At 37.5% G+C, this 14051-nt stretch overlaps 1 protein-coding gene across 11 annotated transcripts in view; it reads right to left on the reverse strand.

Annotated features, from left to right (window-relative positions):
- The window catches only part of COL19A1 (collagen type XIX alpha 1 chain), a 184504-nt gene that overhangs the window by 117930 nt on the left and 52523 nt on the right, over window positions 1–14051 (reverse strand). For 7 of the 11 annotated variants that reach the window (XM_061358584.1, XM_061358581.1, XM_061358578.1 and 4 more), the window contains 2 exons: window positions 6276–6329; window positions 2505–2549 (listed from right to left, as the gene is read on the reverse strand). The exons of 3 other annotated variants lie outside the window; for them this stretch is intronic. In XM_061358584.1, the coding sequence (XP_061214568.1) occupies window positions 2505–2549; window positions 6276–6329 (99 nt within the window). The remainder of the gene's footprint in view (window positions 1–2504; window positions 2550–6275; window positions 6330–14051) is intronic. One more of the 11 variants, XM_061358576.1, reaches the window with a different exon arrangement.

Here is a 14051-nt window from a genome sequence, read left to right on the forward strand (position 1 = left end):
AAGAAAACAGAATACAAAGGAGAATTTAAATAATATTTACAGGAAGAGTATATTTCCCATGGAGGGAAAACTTGCAGCATAACACCTCCACACACAGTCTGTAGCTTCCGTTACCACTACTGGCTTCTGTAAGAGCAAACCAAGTTCAACCAAGACCAAGAAAAAAGGAGGAAGGCAAAACAAGACTTCTGGATTCCTCAAGGAAAACCAAGCATGACAAAGAAACCTTTAAAATGCCTAAAGAATCTCCCTTAATTGTTTAAATTATAGATGTTTCCTCTAATTTACATACAGTCATTCACTTTCATCTCAGTTGCCTACATCTCTCTGGTGGCCCCGGAGTTTGCTCTGCCAAGGTAGCATGTGGTACAATAAGAGCCATGGTCAACTTGTTTGGTTTGATAAACCAAGCAGTATAAGACTGAACTGGTTTCAAGCATTCAATCCCATGGAATTATATGGTCACCAAAACAAAAATATAGGATTGTTCATTTTAATGTACTTCTGCAGAGTTTGGAATGCAAATATCCCATGTTTAGGCAACTGTGTCTCATGCTAGGTGATATGCGAGACATGGCACGCAAATACTATCTTGTTCCTTAATATGCAATACGAAGAAGTTTTTTTGTATTAGGAAAAAAATCAAATTTAGGTTCCAAGATTTTTAATAATGTTTTTATGCAAAAATTATTACAACTATTTTATTTTGTGATGCTATGTTAAAATGCAAAGGTGTTGATACATTTTTAATGCTGGAGTTCAGTAACTGGGAACTCACAATTGTTGTTCTTTAGTAATTATTTGAATTAAGACCAAATTAAGTAACTGCTAAAGCCCAGGCTGAGACTTACTTCCTATAGCCTAAACCACACTCCTTCCTCACAAGTCATGATGTGTAGCTTCTCATGAGACTACCCTAAATTATTCTTGAGTAATCACTGGCAAATAAAGATCCTTCCACTTGTTTATTTTCCTTTTATTTTAAGGATAGCTGAATACATTATTAATAGTTACACTGGAAATACTTTTAAATTGGTCCAAATGTGCTGACTCAGCTTCCACATAACAAAAAATGTGACTACCAGTGGTTGGGTCATTTTATCTCTCTTAAAATAAAGGAAAGCAAGCAAAGAGAGTGGCAGCAACAGCTGGAACTGCATGTCTGTGTCAAAACACAATTTACTCATAAAACTCGGGGAAAGCACAGCACAGCTGCATAGCAATTATGACCAAAAAAAAAAAAAAAAAAGAAGAAAAAAACCTGCAGGCCCTTCAGAACTGCTGAATAATGATACCACCAAGGAAATAAGATCCGTTGGTGGAGTTAGAAACACTCAAGCTTAACAAGTGGGTTTTTTCAGAGGCTGAATCTTCACATTATAAATGCTTGTTGCTATGGATTTTGTTTTTTTTCTGACAGTTCTTCCTTCCTGGTTACTACAACACTTTCTTCTAAAAAAACCCTCATAAATCTTGAAACTGCTTAAATTCTGTTAATCCATAGCATGCTTTCTTTAAAAATACGAACACTGTAAAGCTGGCTGACACTTTTGAAGAGTGGGTGAGTGAATATATCCATATCCAAAACAGCCCTACTCACAGATATAGTGCGCATTTTAAATTCAGCCGCCTATTCTCCATTTTCTTCATTTGAAATATCACCAGAATAGCAGCATGTGTTGTTCTTCATCTTTATAAGCACACAAAAGCAGAAATGCTTGTCTGCACTTTTTCAGACAGTCAGCTGAAGCACACAGAAACTTTCTATAAACTGAGTCTTAATTCAGGTTGCCTAATCCAAATCAACCAAAACTAGTGAAAAAGCAGTAACCAGGCAGCAACATGGTTAGGAGCTGAAGTTTCAGCATAAACTATCACCATCATTACTTTAATTCCTACTAGGTAATCAAAGATCAGGTGTTTTCCTTCCACTTGTCCCTCAACACATACTTGTCTTTGAAGCATACAAATGGAAATTAACCTTTCCAAATTAGCAGTCAGTTATGCTGTAGTAAATGTAAAATTTCGATATTGCAGTAAATTTCTGTTCTTAGGAAAAAATGTGTAAAATATTTACTACATACAATCAACACAGGAAATTGTACAAAAGTACTTTTTTAATGTACAAAAGAAGTAATTAAGTACTATAAATGTCTACGCATCATCTTATGATACGTTTCATACTGTATAAACAAACATTACTAGCTACCATAGAAACATGAGAGCAGTAAACATTACTGGAGTCTAGTGGCTATGGTTCTGTTAGGCTGCATTATTCAATCTTTTCTTAAAAAAATCAAGTATTTCTAAAAGAAGCACTGATCTCACTGATTAGCATGCACAAAAAGTCTTTGTTCTTAAGCATTTGTCTAGCAAAATAATAAGAATAATTCATGAAAGAGTCATGAAAAAGTCAAGGAACACATTCAGAAAAAAGCTCTACTTGTTGGCCTTATATCAAATTGTTAAGTTGAAAAAATTGTGACATGGACAAAATAATTTACCTTTTCTCCTTCTTCACCTTTACCACCAGAAAAGCCACGTTCACCCTGGAACAAAAAAAAAAAAAAAAAAAAAATTAAAAATCTCAAACCTAAATATTCTTCAAATAATTTAATTCTTTAAAATATTTTTATTGCACTCAGTTATTATTATGGGATTAAAACAGAAGAAATTATTTAGATACTGACTGTCGCTCATTCAAAAAGGTGTGAAACCTCTGTGAAAAACCCCTATGAAAAACAGCCATTGTTTTCCACTGTTTTGTTGATTAACAGTCAAATATTTTTCCACTCAGCCTAAGTAATCTTCTTGGATTCTTGTCCTGACACTGACACTGAACTTGCTCATTACAGTCCTTCTGTTCTTCTGCAGAACCAGTTTTAATACATTTTTTGCTATTAATAACTTCATTTTAATTTTGAAATATGACTACTCAGCTGTGAAGGTCTATAAAACCCAGAACAATTCAGAAAAAGATACAGATATAATTTACAGAAAGCACATTCCTTTCACTTTAAAACCCTTATCTAACTACTAAAAAAAACCACACCAACAAAGAAACAGACAAACACAAAGCCCTAAACAAACAATACACAACAAATAAAACACAGGAGTGAATTTTGAAATATTAACTCAAGCTCATCAGATTAAACTATTTATTTGATAATTTTTCAATAAAAAGATCTGTTATAATGTTCTTCCATCTCCAACTCAATAATTTATCTCAGAAGAAGATCCTAATGCACAACCTCACTATGTTAATGTCTTAGTCAAATAGTCTGCAACCTGGTTATATTATAACTAAAATATCTGCTCTTCCTGATGTACTGGCCATGTTCATGGTAAGGCAGCCCAAGATGTTGTTGGCCTCCTCCACCACAAGGATAACCAGCACAACTCCAACTCCTTTTCTGTAGAGCTGCTTTCTAGAAATTTAGAACCTAGACTGCACTGTTGCAGGAGGCTATTTCCTTCAGAAAGGCAGGACCTCATGTTTGCCTCTGCTTAACTTCATGAATTCTGCCATTAGCTCATTTCTCCAGCATGTAGAGGTCCCACTGAATATCATAATTGTCCAACCTTCCAGTGCACTGACTACTTTCCTATATTTGCTAACATCCATGAACATGCTGAGAATCCACCATCTAGGTAATTAATAAGACACTAAATAATACTGGCCCCAGTCTTGCTCCAGGAGGGATCACACTATTTACTACATAGCAGCTGAACTATACAGCAGTTATTCCACCTAGAACTCAACAATCCAACTGATCATCCACCACCTTACTGTCCATTTATCCAGTCTGTATTTCACAGATTTGACTACAGTGATATGACTGGAGACTGTGCCAAAAGCCTGGCTAAAGTCAAGGTATACAACGTCCACTGATGTCCCTTAATGCACACAGTCACCAGAGCAGGCAATCACATTGGTCAGGCATGATTTATTCTTGGTGATAAAAACAGAGGTGAGATCGACTGGCCTGCAGTTCCATGGATCCTTCTTGAAGATGAATGTGATATTTGTCTGTTTCCAGTCATCCAAAACCTCCCCTAGTCATCATGATCTTTTGATAATGACAGATGGCAGCCTTGCAATCCATCAGCCAGCTCCCTCTGCACCCCTAGACGCATGCTGTTTGGTATCTTGCAAACATCCAAGTAGCTTAAGTGCTCCTTAACACTGTCCTCCCCTTCAGTGGTCAATGGTTCATTCTCATACACTCTGATAGGAGATTTAAGTAACCTGGGAGGCCTGAAGGCAAACTTTGTTAGTGAAAACCAAAGCAAAAAAAGCATCAGGTACACTCAGTCTTTTCCACATCCCCCACCCCATTAAGGGGTGGGTCAACATTTTCTTCAGCCTCGTTTTTTATCTACAGATGCAGTTAACAGAAGCCCTTTATGCTGAACTTCAAAACCCTTACTAGTTGCAATTCCAGATGAATTTTTGGCTTCCTAACTCGTTTGCCACGTGCTCTGGCAACGTTTCTGTATTCTTACTGAGTAGCTCATGCCTGCTCCCACCGTTTACTTCCACTTTGGGTGTGATCTGAGTCAGGAACTCCTTGTTCATCCATGCTGACGTTCTGCCATGGTTGCTCGACTCCCTTTACATCATTGTGGACTGTTCTTGGTATTTTAGGAATCTGTCCTTGAAGACCAGCCAGTTGGGTTTCTTATGTCTGCAGGACAGTCGTGACCACTCCTTGGCCTCCTCTTTGCCAGAGTCCACAAAGTACTTTGAAACTCTCCTCAAAGGTCTTGTTTTCTAAGCCCCTGAACATAACCTAGCTCCCTGTGGACCCTCTCAAGTTTCTCCACACCTCTTAAAGTACTGAGGGTGAAAGCCCCTCACCCCTTGCCAAACATGACACAGCATTCCAGATGCAGCAAGACCAAGCAAAGGGGGAAAAATATCTTCCCCTGATCTGTCAGCTTCAGTTTTTATTATCATTGTCCAATATGTGGTTCACTTTCTCCCTAGTAGGAAAGAAAGTGAACCACTGTTAGCTCATAATTCAGCCTCATGTCCACCTCCAGGTCATTTTCAGAAATGCTGCTGCTCAGCCAGTATGTTCTCTGCCTGTACCTAAGTATGGGGCGATAAAGTAACTTCTGTTTTTTCAGAAAATGTCCAGCTTTTCTGCACAGACTTCAATTTAACATAATTATTACAAATTAGAGGGAATAAGAAATACAGTCAACAGAAAGCATAGAGAAACAGTTTAGGTAATTTCCACTTGACAATATTAACCATATTAACCACTGCAAGTTACTTCAAAGAATCTGAATGTTGCAGAAATAAAAACGTGGATGTTGCAAAATAACACATTTCACACAAGCTTTTTCATGGACTGTCACTGATTACTTGTCCTGATACTGCAGGATTGTTGATCTGATTTTCAATGTTTTAAATATGCCTGCAGTAAAAGTCAATGAAATCCTGGCTTCAAACTTATAAATTGATAGACTGTGATAAGCATGTTGCAGAACTCAATACCTCATATGCAGAAAATAAGTTCCTTCCCTCCCTCTGTGCTGTATTACAGGAAGTATCTGCCCTAAATATACACAAATCAGGCCCTTGCATCAAGGTCATGCTGCAGAACACTTTCTTGAAATTTTAGTACAAACAAAATAATGTGGAGTTTTATGTGTAGTCTCTTAAACTGTGGAAGCAGCAGAACTATTTCCCCTCCAATTTTCTAAAAGGAATTAGCTGGGCAGACATATGTGACATTGAGGCTTCATTCCAAATACTTACGATTAAACACAGCTGCAACCAACAGAAAACAAAATCTGGCCATGAAAACACTAAGGCAACTGGAACAAATATTACCAGCAAGGTTTATAATACAGATATCACTTTTTGCAAGTTCTGTCCTTCCTACAGTATTCCACCTCTGGAGAGGAGAAAAAGATTCAAATGCAATAGCGGAAGCAGCAGCGCCATCCCTCACCTCATTTTGCTGAGATTATGAGACTCTCAAATTTCAAATTTTTGAATCTGCTACCTTGTGGCTGGAAAGACCTGCACAGTTCTGAGGCTTAGGCAACTGTTCTTAAAGCAAAATGATGCTGATAGGCAGGTTTTTAAAAACGGATAGTAAAGTTCCTCTGTCACATTATACAACTCACAAATTGGATATGTAATTCAAGTGCAATTTATGTAGATACTGGACAGCTGGCAAAAAGGATGTTGAGAGTGAAAATGAAGAAAATTAGACTGTTTTTTTTGTTATAGGTGGTGGTTTATTTATTTATTTTACCTTGGAACCAGTAAGACCAGGTATGCCAGGAGCACCTACTAAGCCAGCTTCCCCCTGAAACAAAATGTACATAGCCATCATATCACAGACCTAACTCATGAGTGAGCTAAATTAAGAGAAAAATACATCTGGACATGCATTGCTTCTCGTTCCTTTTCTGCAGAAGAGTTGAATTATCTCTAGGTTTGTTTATGTCTGTTGACTTGTATTTGGTTAAAATACATTTCACTTTCAAAATATTATGTAATTAACAATTACAGGTTATTTAATTATGCAGCAGCTGTAGATTGCTTCAGTTTGGATCCCATGAGAATCTTTCTTAAGTTTTATTTCAGGCCCTGATTCAGAAAAAAAATACTTCAGAGGACTCTTGCATACCACTCAAGTACCTAAAATCCCAACAAGGGTGACACATCTTCCCATCTCTCCCTAAGTCCTTGAGACCACAGGGATCCATGCTTAAATTGCTAGGTCCCACAGGGAGTTGTACATATTAAGCTGACTGCTGGTTTCTAGGCTCTGCTCAAAGCGGGGTTTCGTGTCTTTCCCCAGCCTATTGGGCAGGAGGAAATGCAAATCTTGATCCTATGCAATGAGGCAGACAAAAATTTGTTTCTCCTACTTCCTAGGTGCATGTTCTGTGCATGTTCTTAAATTACCGCCTCCTCTACCCCAAGAGCAAAATAAGTCAGCCATGCGGTTGACTGTTAGTCATTCCCTGACCCACATATGACTTTCTCCTTGCATTGCCCATGAAAATTAATCTGATTTGGGTTTGTAAATTCCATTCAAAAACCAGATACTTAAAAGTTTTGCTCAACAACTAAGCATAAGTAAAAACAAGAATCTAGTTAATAAAAAAAAGTTTTTAAAGGTAACTATCCAAGCTGAGTAACATGGTAAACTTCACCTTCAATATCTGAATAAGAACAGGTTGAGAAAAAGAGAAAAATACAAATCAATAGGTCTGAATTGAAAGCTATAGACAGTGCAATTCTGCATTTACTACAGGGACTTCTAAAAAAAGATATAGTTAAAAACCTACTATTATCTTGTTTAAATTAAAACATAAAATATTGCAGCAGTTTCCTTTTCCATTCCTTCTTGACAAAGCATGTTAAACAGTTACAGACTTAGTGAGAACTAGGCTGTGACACTGAAAGCTAATAAGAACCACCCTCTATCTACATGAAATATGCCACACTGAAGTACATTAATTTTGGTCTCAATAAATCTAAACTTACTGACCTAAATTCTAATAGAATTCACCCTTGTTCATATTACTTCAAGTGGGAGCTTATTAAAGGAATCTAAAATCAAATGCTTTCTCCATTCAATTCATGGGTGTTAATTCCTGGACAGAAGTTTGCCCTCGTAACTCATACACCATTCAATTCAGTTATCTAGCCAAGCCAGGATTCAGCCACAAAAAGAAAGTTTTGAAAGTTCACTTGTTTGATTCCAAGCCAAGCAGAAGACGAATGCCTCCCAGACACACACAAAAAAGAACAGAGACAAAGGAAAAACTCCAATCTCTCTTAAAAAGAGAAAGAGACAATAAAAGGACAATTACTCATCAAAATGATACAAGTAATTAAGCAAACAAATACAAAGCACTGATGATCTACAGCAATTAAAATACAGCTTAAAATAGCTTGTTAAAATGGAATTTTTCTAACTCCACTCATGATAGAATTTCCAACATCTTCATTCCAGTTCCCCACTGTAAAAATAGATGGTAGCATGCTGGGGTAAAAATCTAATTAATCATTACAAGTAATTCTTAGCCCTTCATTTTCTCCAGATTTACAGCGTGAATTCAGGAAATTTTTTCATCATTAATATTTACCCAATAATATTTCACCTTTGCTGCTATATTGGAGCACTGTAAACCAGAAAAAAACCCCCACATTCACTGTTGTGGTTTGTTGTTGGATTTTTTTTGTGGAGACAACCCATAGATGTTTTGCCTTGCACTGTTTAATCAGCGATATACAAATGCTTATCCCTTTAAGACAATGCAAAAATAACCTCCTACATCAATATCGATTCTTATGAAATCTAAAATGATTGATATTGTGGTTGCTTTAACTATTCTGGAAATTAGCAGTGTATTTATAATCACAGTTTTTAATACATTTATCGTTTATTGATTATGCAGTTTGTAATTACAATGCAACACCCTATAAAATTAGAGATTCTGTTTATACCTAAGGGTTTTTAAGTTAGAGTAAGACACTGTATCTATGTACATAGAAACTTTCTTTGAATGCATTTACATTCATTTTTAACACCCCAATTTCCACATTTAGGTATCTTTAGCCCCCTAAATAAGAGACTTCCAGATTAAAAAAAAAGAGGCTATCTTAGCATACAAATATGTGACCTTTATTAGTTGCCCTGGACACCTCTACTGCCAAACAGTAGGGTGCCAAAAATTAATTAGGCAGCACATTATCTAATCACAAAAAAAAAAAAAAGAAAAAAAGAGAGAAACCTGTTATCAATAACTGGGAACGTGTTTTAGTATTTGGAACATTTTAGGTATTAATATGATTTATATTGGCTAACATGCCAGAACTTCACAGTATTCTCTTCAAGGCTGGGAAAGAGAAATAATTTCTGTAAAATACTTTATGCATTTTGCAGATATGATTTTGCAAAATTAAAACAAAACAAATAAAAAAAAACCCCCAAACAAACAAACAAACAAAAACCTCCAAACCACCACAAAACAGTCAGATACTTCTGCAACCCCGAGATGAAAACCAAACATTTTCCTCTTTATTTTTAAATTTACTAGAGCACAGCCAGGAGCTTCATTTACAGAATAGTCTTGGTACTCCGGGGTTACTAGGAAGGAAACCCATCTCAACAGAAATAAAATCAGCATGGTCAAACACTACTTACTGTTTTGATAATTTATGCATATGTGCCTTCCATTACCCTGAGTATGCCAGACCCTTGGAATAATCTAATAGGCCGGTATTTTAAAATGAGGGCAACTATTTTTAGCATTGCAGAAATGGAGTGTAATGTTCAAGAATGTACTGTCAGAGGGCTTGAGCAGCATCCCCCCTTGTGAAGCACATACCAAGCCAGTCCAGAGCCACCAGCAAAGGCAGAGCTTTGTCTTTAGCAAAGAAAAATCCCACACCAATTACACTCCACTATGTGACACCTTCCTTAGCCTACTAGAATATTTCCTTATTTCTTTAATCAGGCTCCTGTAAAAGGTTAGGATCACCTGATAGAATATTAATGACATAAAAATATATTCAGCTGATATTTGCCAAGACTTGCCCCATGAATCTCCTAGATTAGTCATGAGTTTCTGCTAATATGACATTTTGGGTCCTAATTATCCTTTCGATCCCACTTGGTTACTGCTGAATTATCAGTACACTTGTTGAGTACTTGCTTAATGCTACCCTTGATCCATGTGAGGAAGCATAAAATCCTCTCTTGAAATAACCTGATGAAGGCCTTGTGACAGGTATATTGTTTGTTCTGTCCTGCTTCAAGAGGACAAGCAGCTCCAGCAGAGCAGGTACATCATGGTTTGGCCAAAGGGGTGAGGGCTGGTCAGAGGACCCTTGTGTCCTTGTGATCAGGGCTCCTGTGGCTTTTTTGCACAGTTGCTCAAGAGAAAGGCCAATAAGAAAGCCCTACAGTACTCAATTGCACCTCATATATAATCTGAAGGCAGGAGGTATCCATTTTTCCTCCTTCCCAAACCTTCCTGATACCCACCTTCAGGACAAGGCTGACCAGCCTATCTGTTCAGGCAACTAGACGTTAATGCATTCTGAATTAAATACTTGAAAATGTAGGTTTTGGTGCTTTGCTTACAAACTAATGAATCAGCAGCCAGACACAGCTCAGAGCTTCAAAGAACATGGCCACAGGTCTCCTTACTCCAAACTGCACTCTCTTTAGGTGGCATTGTTTCCTTTTGTACTATTGGCATGTGTTAAAAAGCACACAGTTCACACAAATTCTATACTCAAATACATAGAGCACACATTTCACAAATGAAGTGCATAAGACAAAATTTTGTGTCTATATTTTGCTCTCAAATTATTTAGACATGACATGAGAACTCAGAGAAGTTCTTCTGAAAACACTAGGATGAAAAGATCACTCCATTTGTTTTCATGCCTAACTAGAGGCTGTAGGCTAGCATACTGCCTTTTTTTATTTTAGTTTTGAAATCTGACAACGAACTGACCGACGCCTTTATGATAGATGTGGAGGAGCTGTTTTTATACCCTCAAGAAAAGTATGAGCAGAAGAAGAGCCTCTACTGTCAGTAGGTGTACTTTCTGCATTTGGCAAAACACAAGTGGAATTCACTACTATCACATGTCCTTACAGAAGTGACAACTGCTTCCTTCTTGACCACCTTCATCATGAATCATTAAATTGTTTAGGTTGAAAAAGACCTTTAAGATCACCAAGTCCAACCATTAACATAGCACTCCCAAGTCAGCCACTAAACCATGTCCCTAAGTGCCATGTCTACATGTCTTAAATACCTCTAGGGATGGTGACTCAGTAACTTCCCTGGGCAGTCTGTTCCAATGTTTGACAACCCTTTCTATGAAGAATTTTTTCCTTCCTTGGAAAAATTTAAACCTTCTTTGGCAGAATTTGAAGCTGTTTCCACTTGACCTATTACTTCTTACTTGGGAGAAGAGACCGACACTCAGTTCTCTACAACATTTCAGGAAGCTGTAGAGTGTGAAAGGTCTCCCCCCAAGACTCCTTTCTTCAGCCTGAACAAACCCAGTTCCCCCAGCTCTAAACCTGTGCTCTCAAACCTTCACCAGCTTTGTTGCTTTTCTTTGGACACACTCCAGTACTTCAATGTCTCTCTTGTAGTGACAGGGGTAAAACTGAACACAGTATTCGAGGTGCAGCCTCACCAGTGCCGAGTACAAGGGAATGATCACTTCCCTAGCTGTGTCACCTGAAGCAACACAGTAGAAAAAATTTTGAAGTAATGTGATACTCATGGACAACTAATTGTTTTTTGTAACTATGTTTTTTCTCCCTTACCGTAGGTCAGTCAAAAGAAATTGCCTGACACACCATCTATTGATTTATTGTTAACCCAGCCATAACATGGCATTAAAGCAAATCTAAACTTATTAAAGTTTCAGCAGAAGTGGAAATTAATCTAATTGGCCTTGCTAAAATAATATTTGAAATGCAATAATGTTAAATAAAAGTTAAAACACATTATCCAATATTAATGAAATTCCAAGGTCTTTTCAAAATAACAAAATATGTTATGACTACTATACTCACCACAATAATTGGAGCCCCAAGCCTATGTTAGGAAGGTAAACAGCATTGGCCAACCTCTTAGATGTCAGTGGATATTCATTAATGCAGGAATTATTATCATCATCCATTTCCAGAAACTGAAAATTCAGGAGGCACATTCCCAGGTAGTACAAATGCTGGTTTACAGTAACAAATATCTGTCCAACAGACCATTAAATACTAAAAAAACAAACAAAACCAAACAAACAAAGAAAAAACACTAGCAAAACCAAGGATTTAAGGTGAATAAAAAATAAACAGACCTCACATTGACTGGAATTTCTAATCTAATCTAGGAACTCACAGGAGTACTGTTTCTGAAATGCCATGGTTTTGGTGCGCTTCTCTAACTGCAGACCTCCTATCAACTACTGATAAATAAAGCAGTTCACAATACAATTTCCACTTGGAAGTTTAAGACTTTCCCAAGAAATGTATCTCCTTACTTCAAAAACAATGCCTTTTGACATTTGATGCATTTTGAAGGCAGGCTAGTATTTGGATGAAGTGGATATACCAGCTACGTTACTAGGACTCCCAACAGACAATGCCTGACCTGTGAGTCTGGGGTCAGTGGATCTACTGTTAGCACAGCAGACCTAGGATGTGATCCCTAAAGGTAAATCTCCAAGTGTATCCCATTACCGTAAATTCTGAGCAGCTTTTTGAAGAACAGTGATGTCTCGGCCTAGTAGAGTTGTAACTTTCCCTTTCAGGCCCTTTTCTTAACCTCTTTGAGGGTCATTAGCCTATTCCATATACCACATATCTGGGATGTCTGACCCAGAAAGCAAGCTAGTCCACTATTCAAGGGACACAGAATCTCTGCGTGAGTTTCTAATAATCCTTTCATTAAAACTGAGTTTATTTAGAGAATCAGCATTACTCTGACAGCCGTTTCTCTGGCTTCATTCCTTCCTCATTCTTCTGAGGTTCAGCAGCAGAAGTACTGCCAGTACACCATATTCCAGACGGTGGTGTTTCTTCTGGCTATTTCACAGCACTGGCATTATCACCCTGTCACTGCAAAGAGCCACACATTTTTGTTAACAGTTCCTGTAGTCTCACCTTCTTCCACCTCAGGGTTTTTTTACCAGGAAAGAAAAATGCTCAGATAAAAACATGAAGAAATGGCAAACTGGACATAGTCACTGTTACATTACACATTCCACTGGCTAAAGGTCTTAGAGTTCACATTAATCAAGGATGATTTATAAGAGCATCCTGATACTCTACTGCTGGTTTTGCCAGCAGTTGCTATCATGGCACTAACAAATGCCACAAAGATCATTAATTTCTTCCACTCCCAGTTATTAAAAGAAAACAAAACCCCCAAACTGTAATTAAATAAATGGGCCATGGTTGAGACAACCTCTCTCTAATTATGCAGTGTTCTGTTATGTAGCTCACAGCAAAATAAGGAATAGCATTGTACACTACTTATTCTCATCTGTTAAGTAGTTTCCCACCTTCACTCTTCCCTCATGGCCTCATGGCCTTGGGTGCATTTCAGTCAATACTGTATCACCTCTGGGCAGTGAATTTCTTTTACTCCAGGCTTGTATGTGCTATACTGTACAAGAAAGTCCTTCTCACATTATGGGAAGACACAGGAACACAGAGTGTAACAGCTATATGCCAGAAATCTGTCATTATCCTTCCATGCATACTCTTTAAGGGAATTTTCATTCTAAGGAGTGGACAGCTAAATAAATATTTCTTGAGATCTTACTGTCAACAGCTATAAATAAAAATGTTTCGCCTCTTCCATTTGTAAAGGTAGCAGATTACAACTATTAATTCAACTATGGATTAATTTCTTCTATTTCATATCTTTCTTATTACAAACCAAAATTATGTTATCTTCATTTATACGGGAAAATCAGAACTGCCATTCACAACGTAAGGGAAGCACAGTGAAAGGGGTGTTAATTCTGCAGAAAAAGCATCAGCTGACTGGCTTCCTAGTATCTGTAACAGAAAAATCTGGCTGGCATGAGGTACTTGTTAAATACAAATCAAACACCTGTCAACCAGCTGGGCCCCGTGTGTCACTGCTGAGCCATCTGCAGAAACACATCCCGTGCCAGTTGCTTTACTTAGCATGGCCTGGGAACAAGAATCCATTAGACAGAAAGTCAACAGTGGAATTAACAGCACTTTTTCTTTTAGTGCCCTTCCACTTACTTGTTTGACTTCTTGTGTTTCTATTTTTGGGAGACTCATGCCAGAGCAACAGTGCTGACTGCTGGTTAGACAAGACTTGGCCTAGCCTCAGCGTGTCACATTGATTTAATCGATTCAGACTTGAAACATACAGTATGGATCTTAGGTGTTGATAAATACTGGATAGCAGTGGGAATTGAAAAAAAACCCAACCCAAACAAACACAATATTCTGTTTTGCAATACCTACGAAAAATCTCACAATGTGAACAAAAAACAG

Source organism: Neopsephotus bourkii, unplaced genomic scaffold (genome assembly GCF_033783945.1).
Source record: "Neopsephotus bourkii isolate Nb327-2 ecotype Australia unplaced genomic scaffold, CSIRO-AGI_Nbou_v1 NB_947, whole genome shotgun sequence".
NCBI classification, from domain to species: domain Eukaryota; kingdom Metazoa; phylum Chordata; class Aves; order Psittaciformes; family Psittacidae; genus Neopsephotus; species Neopsephotus bourkii.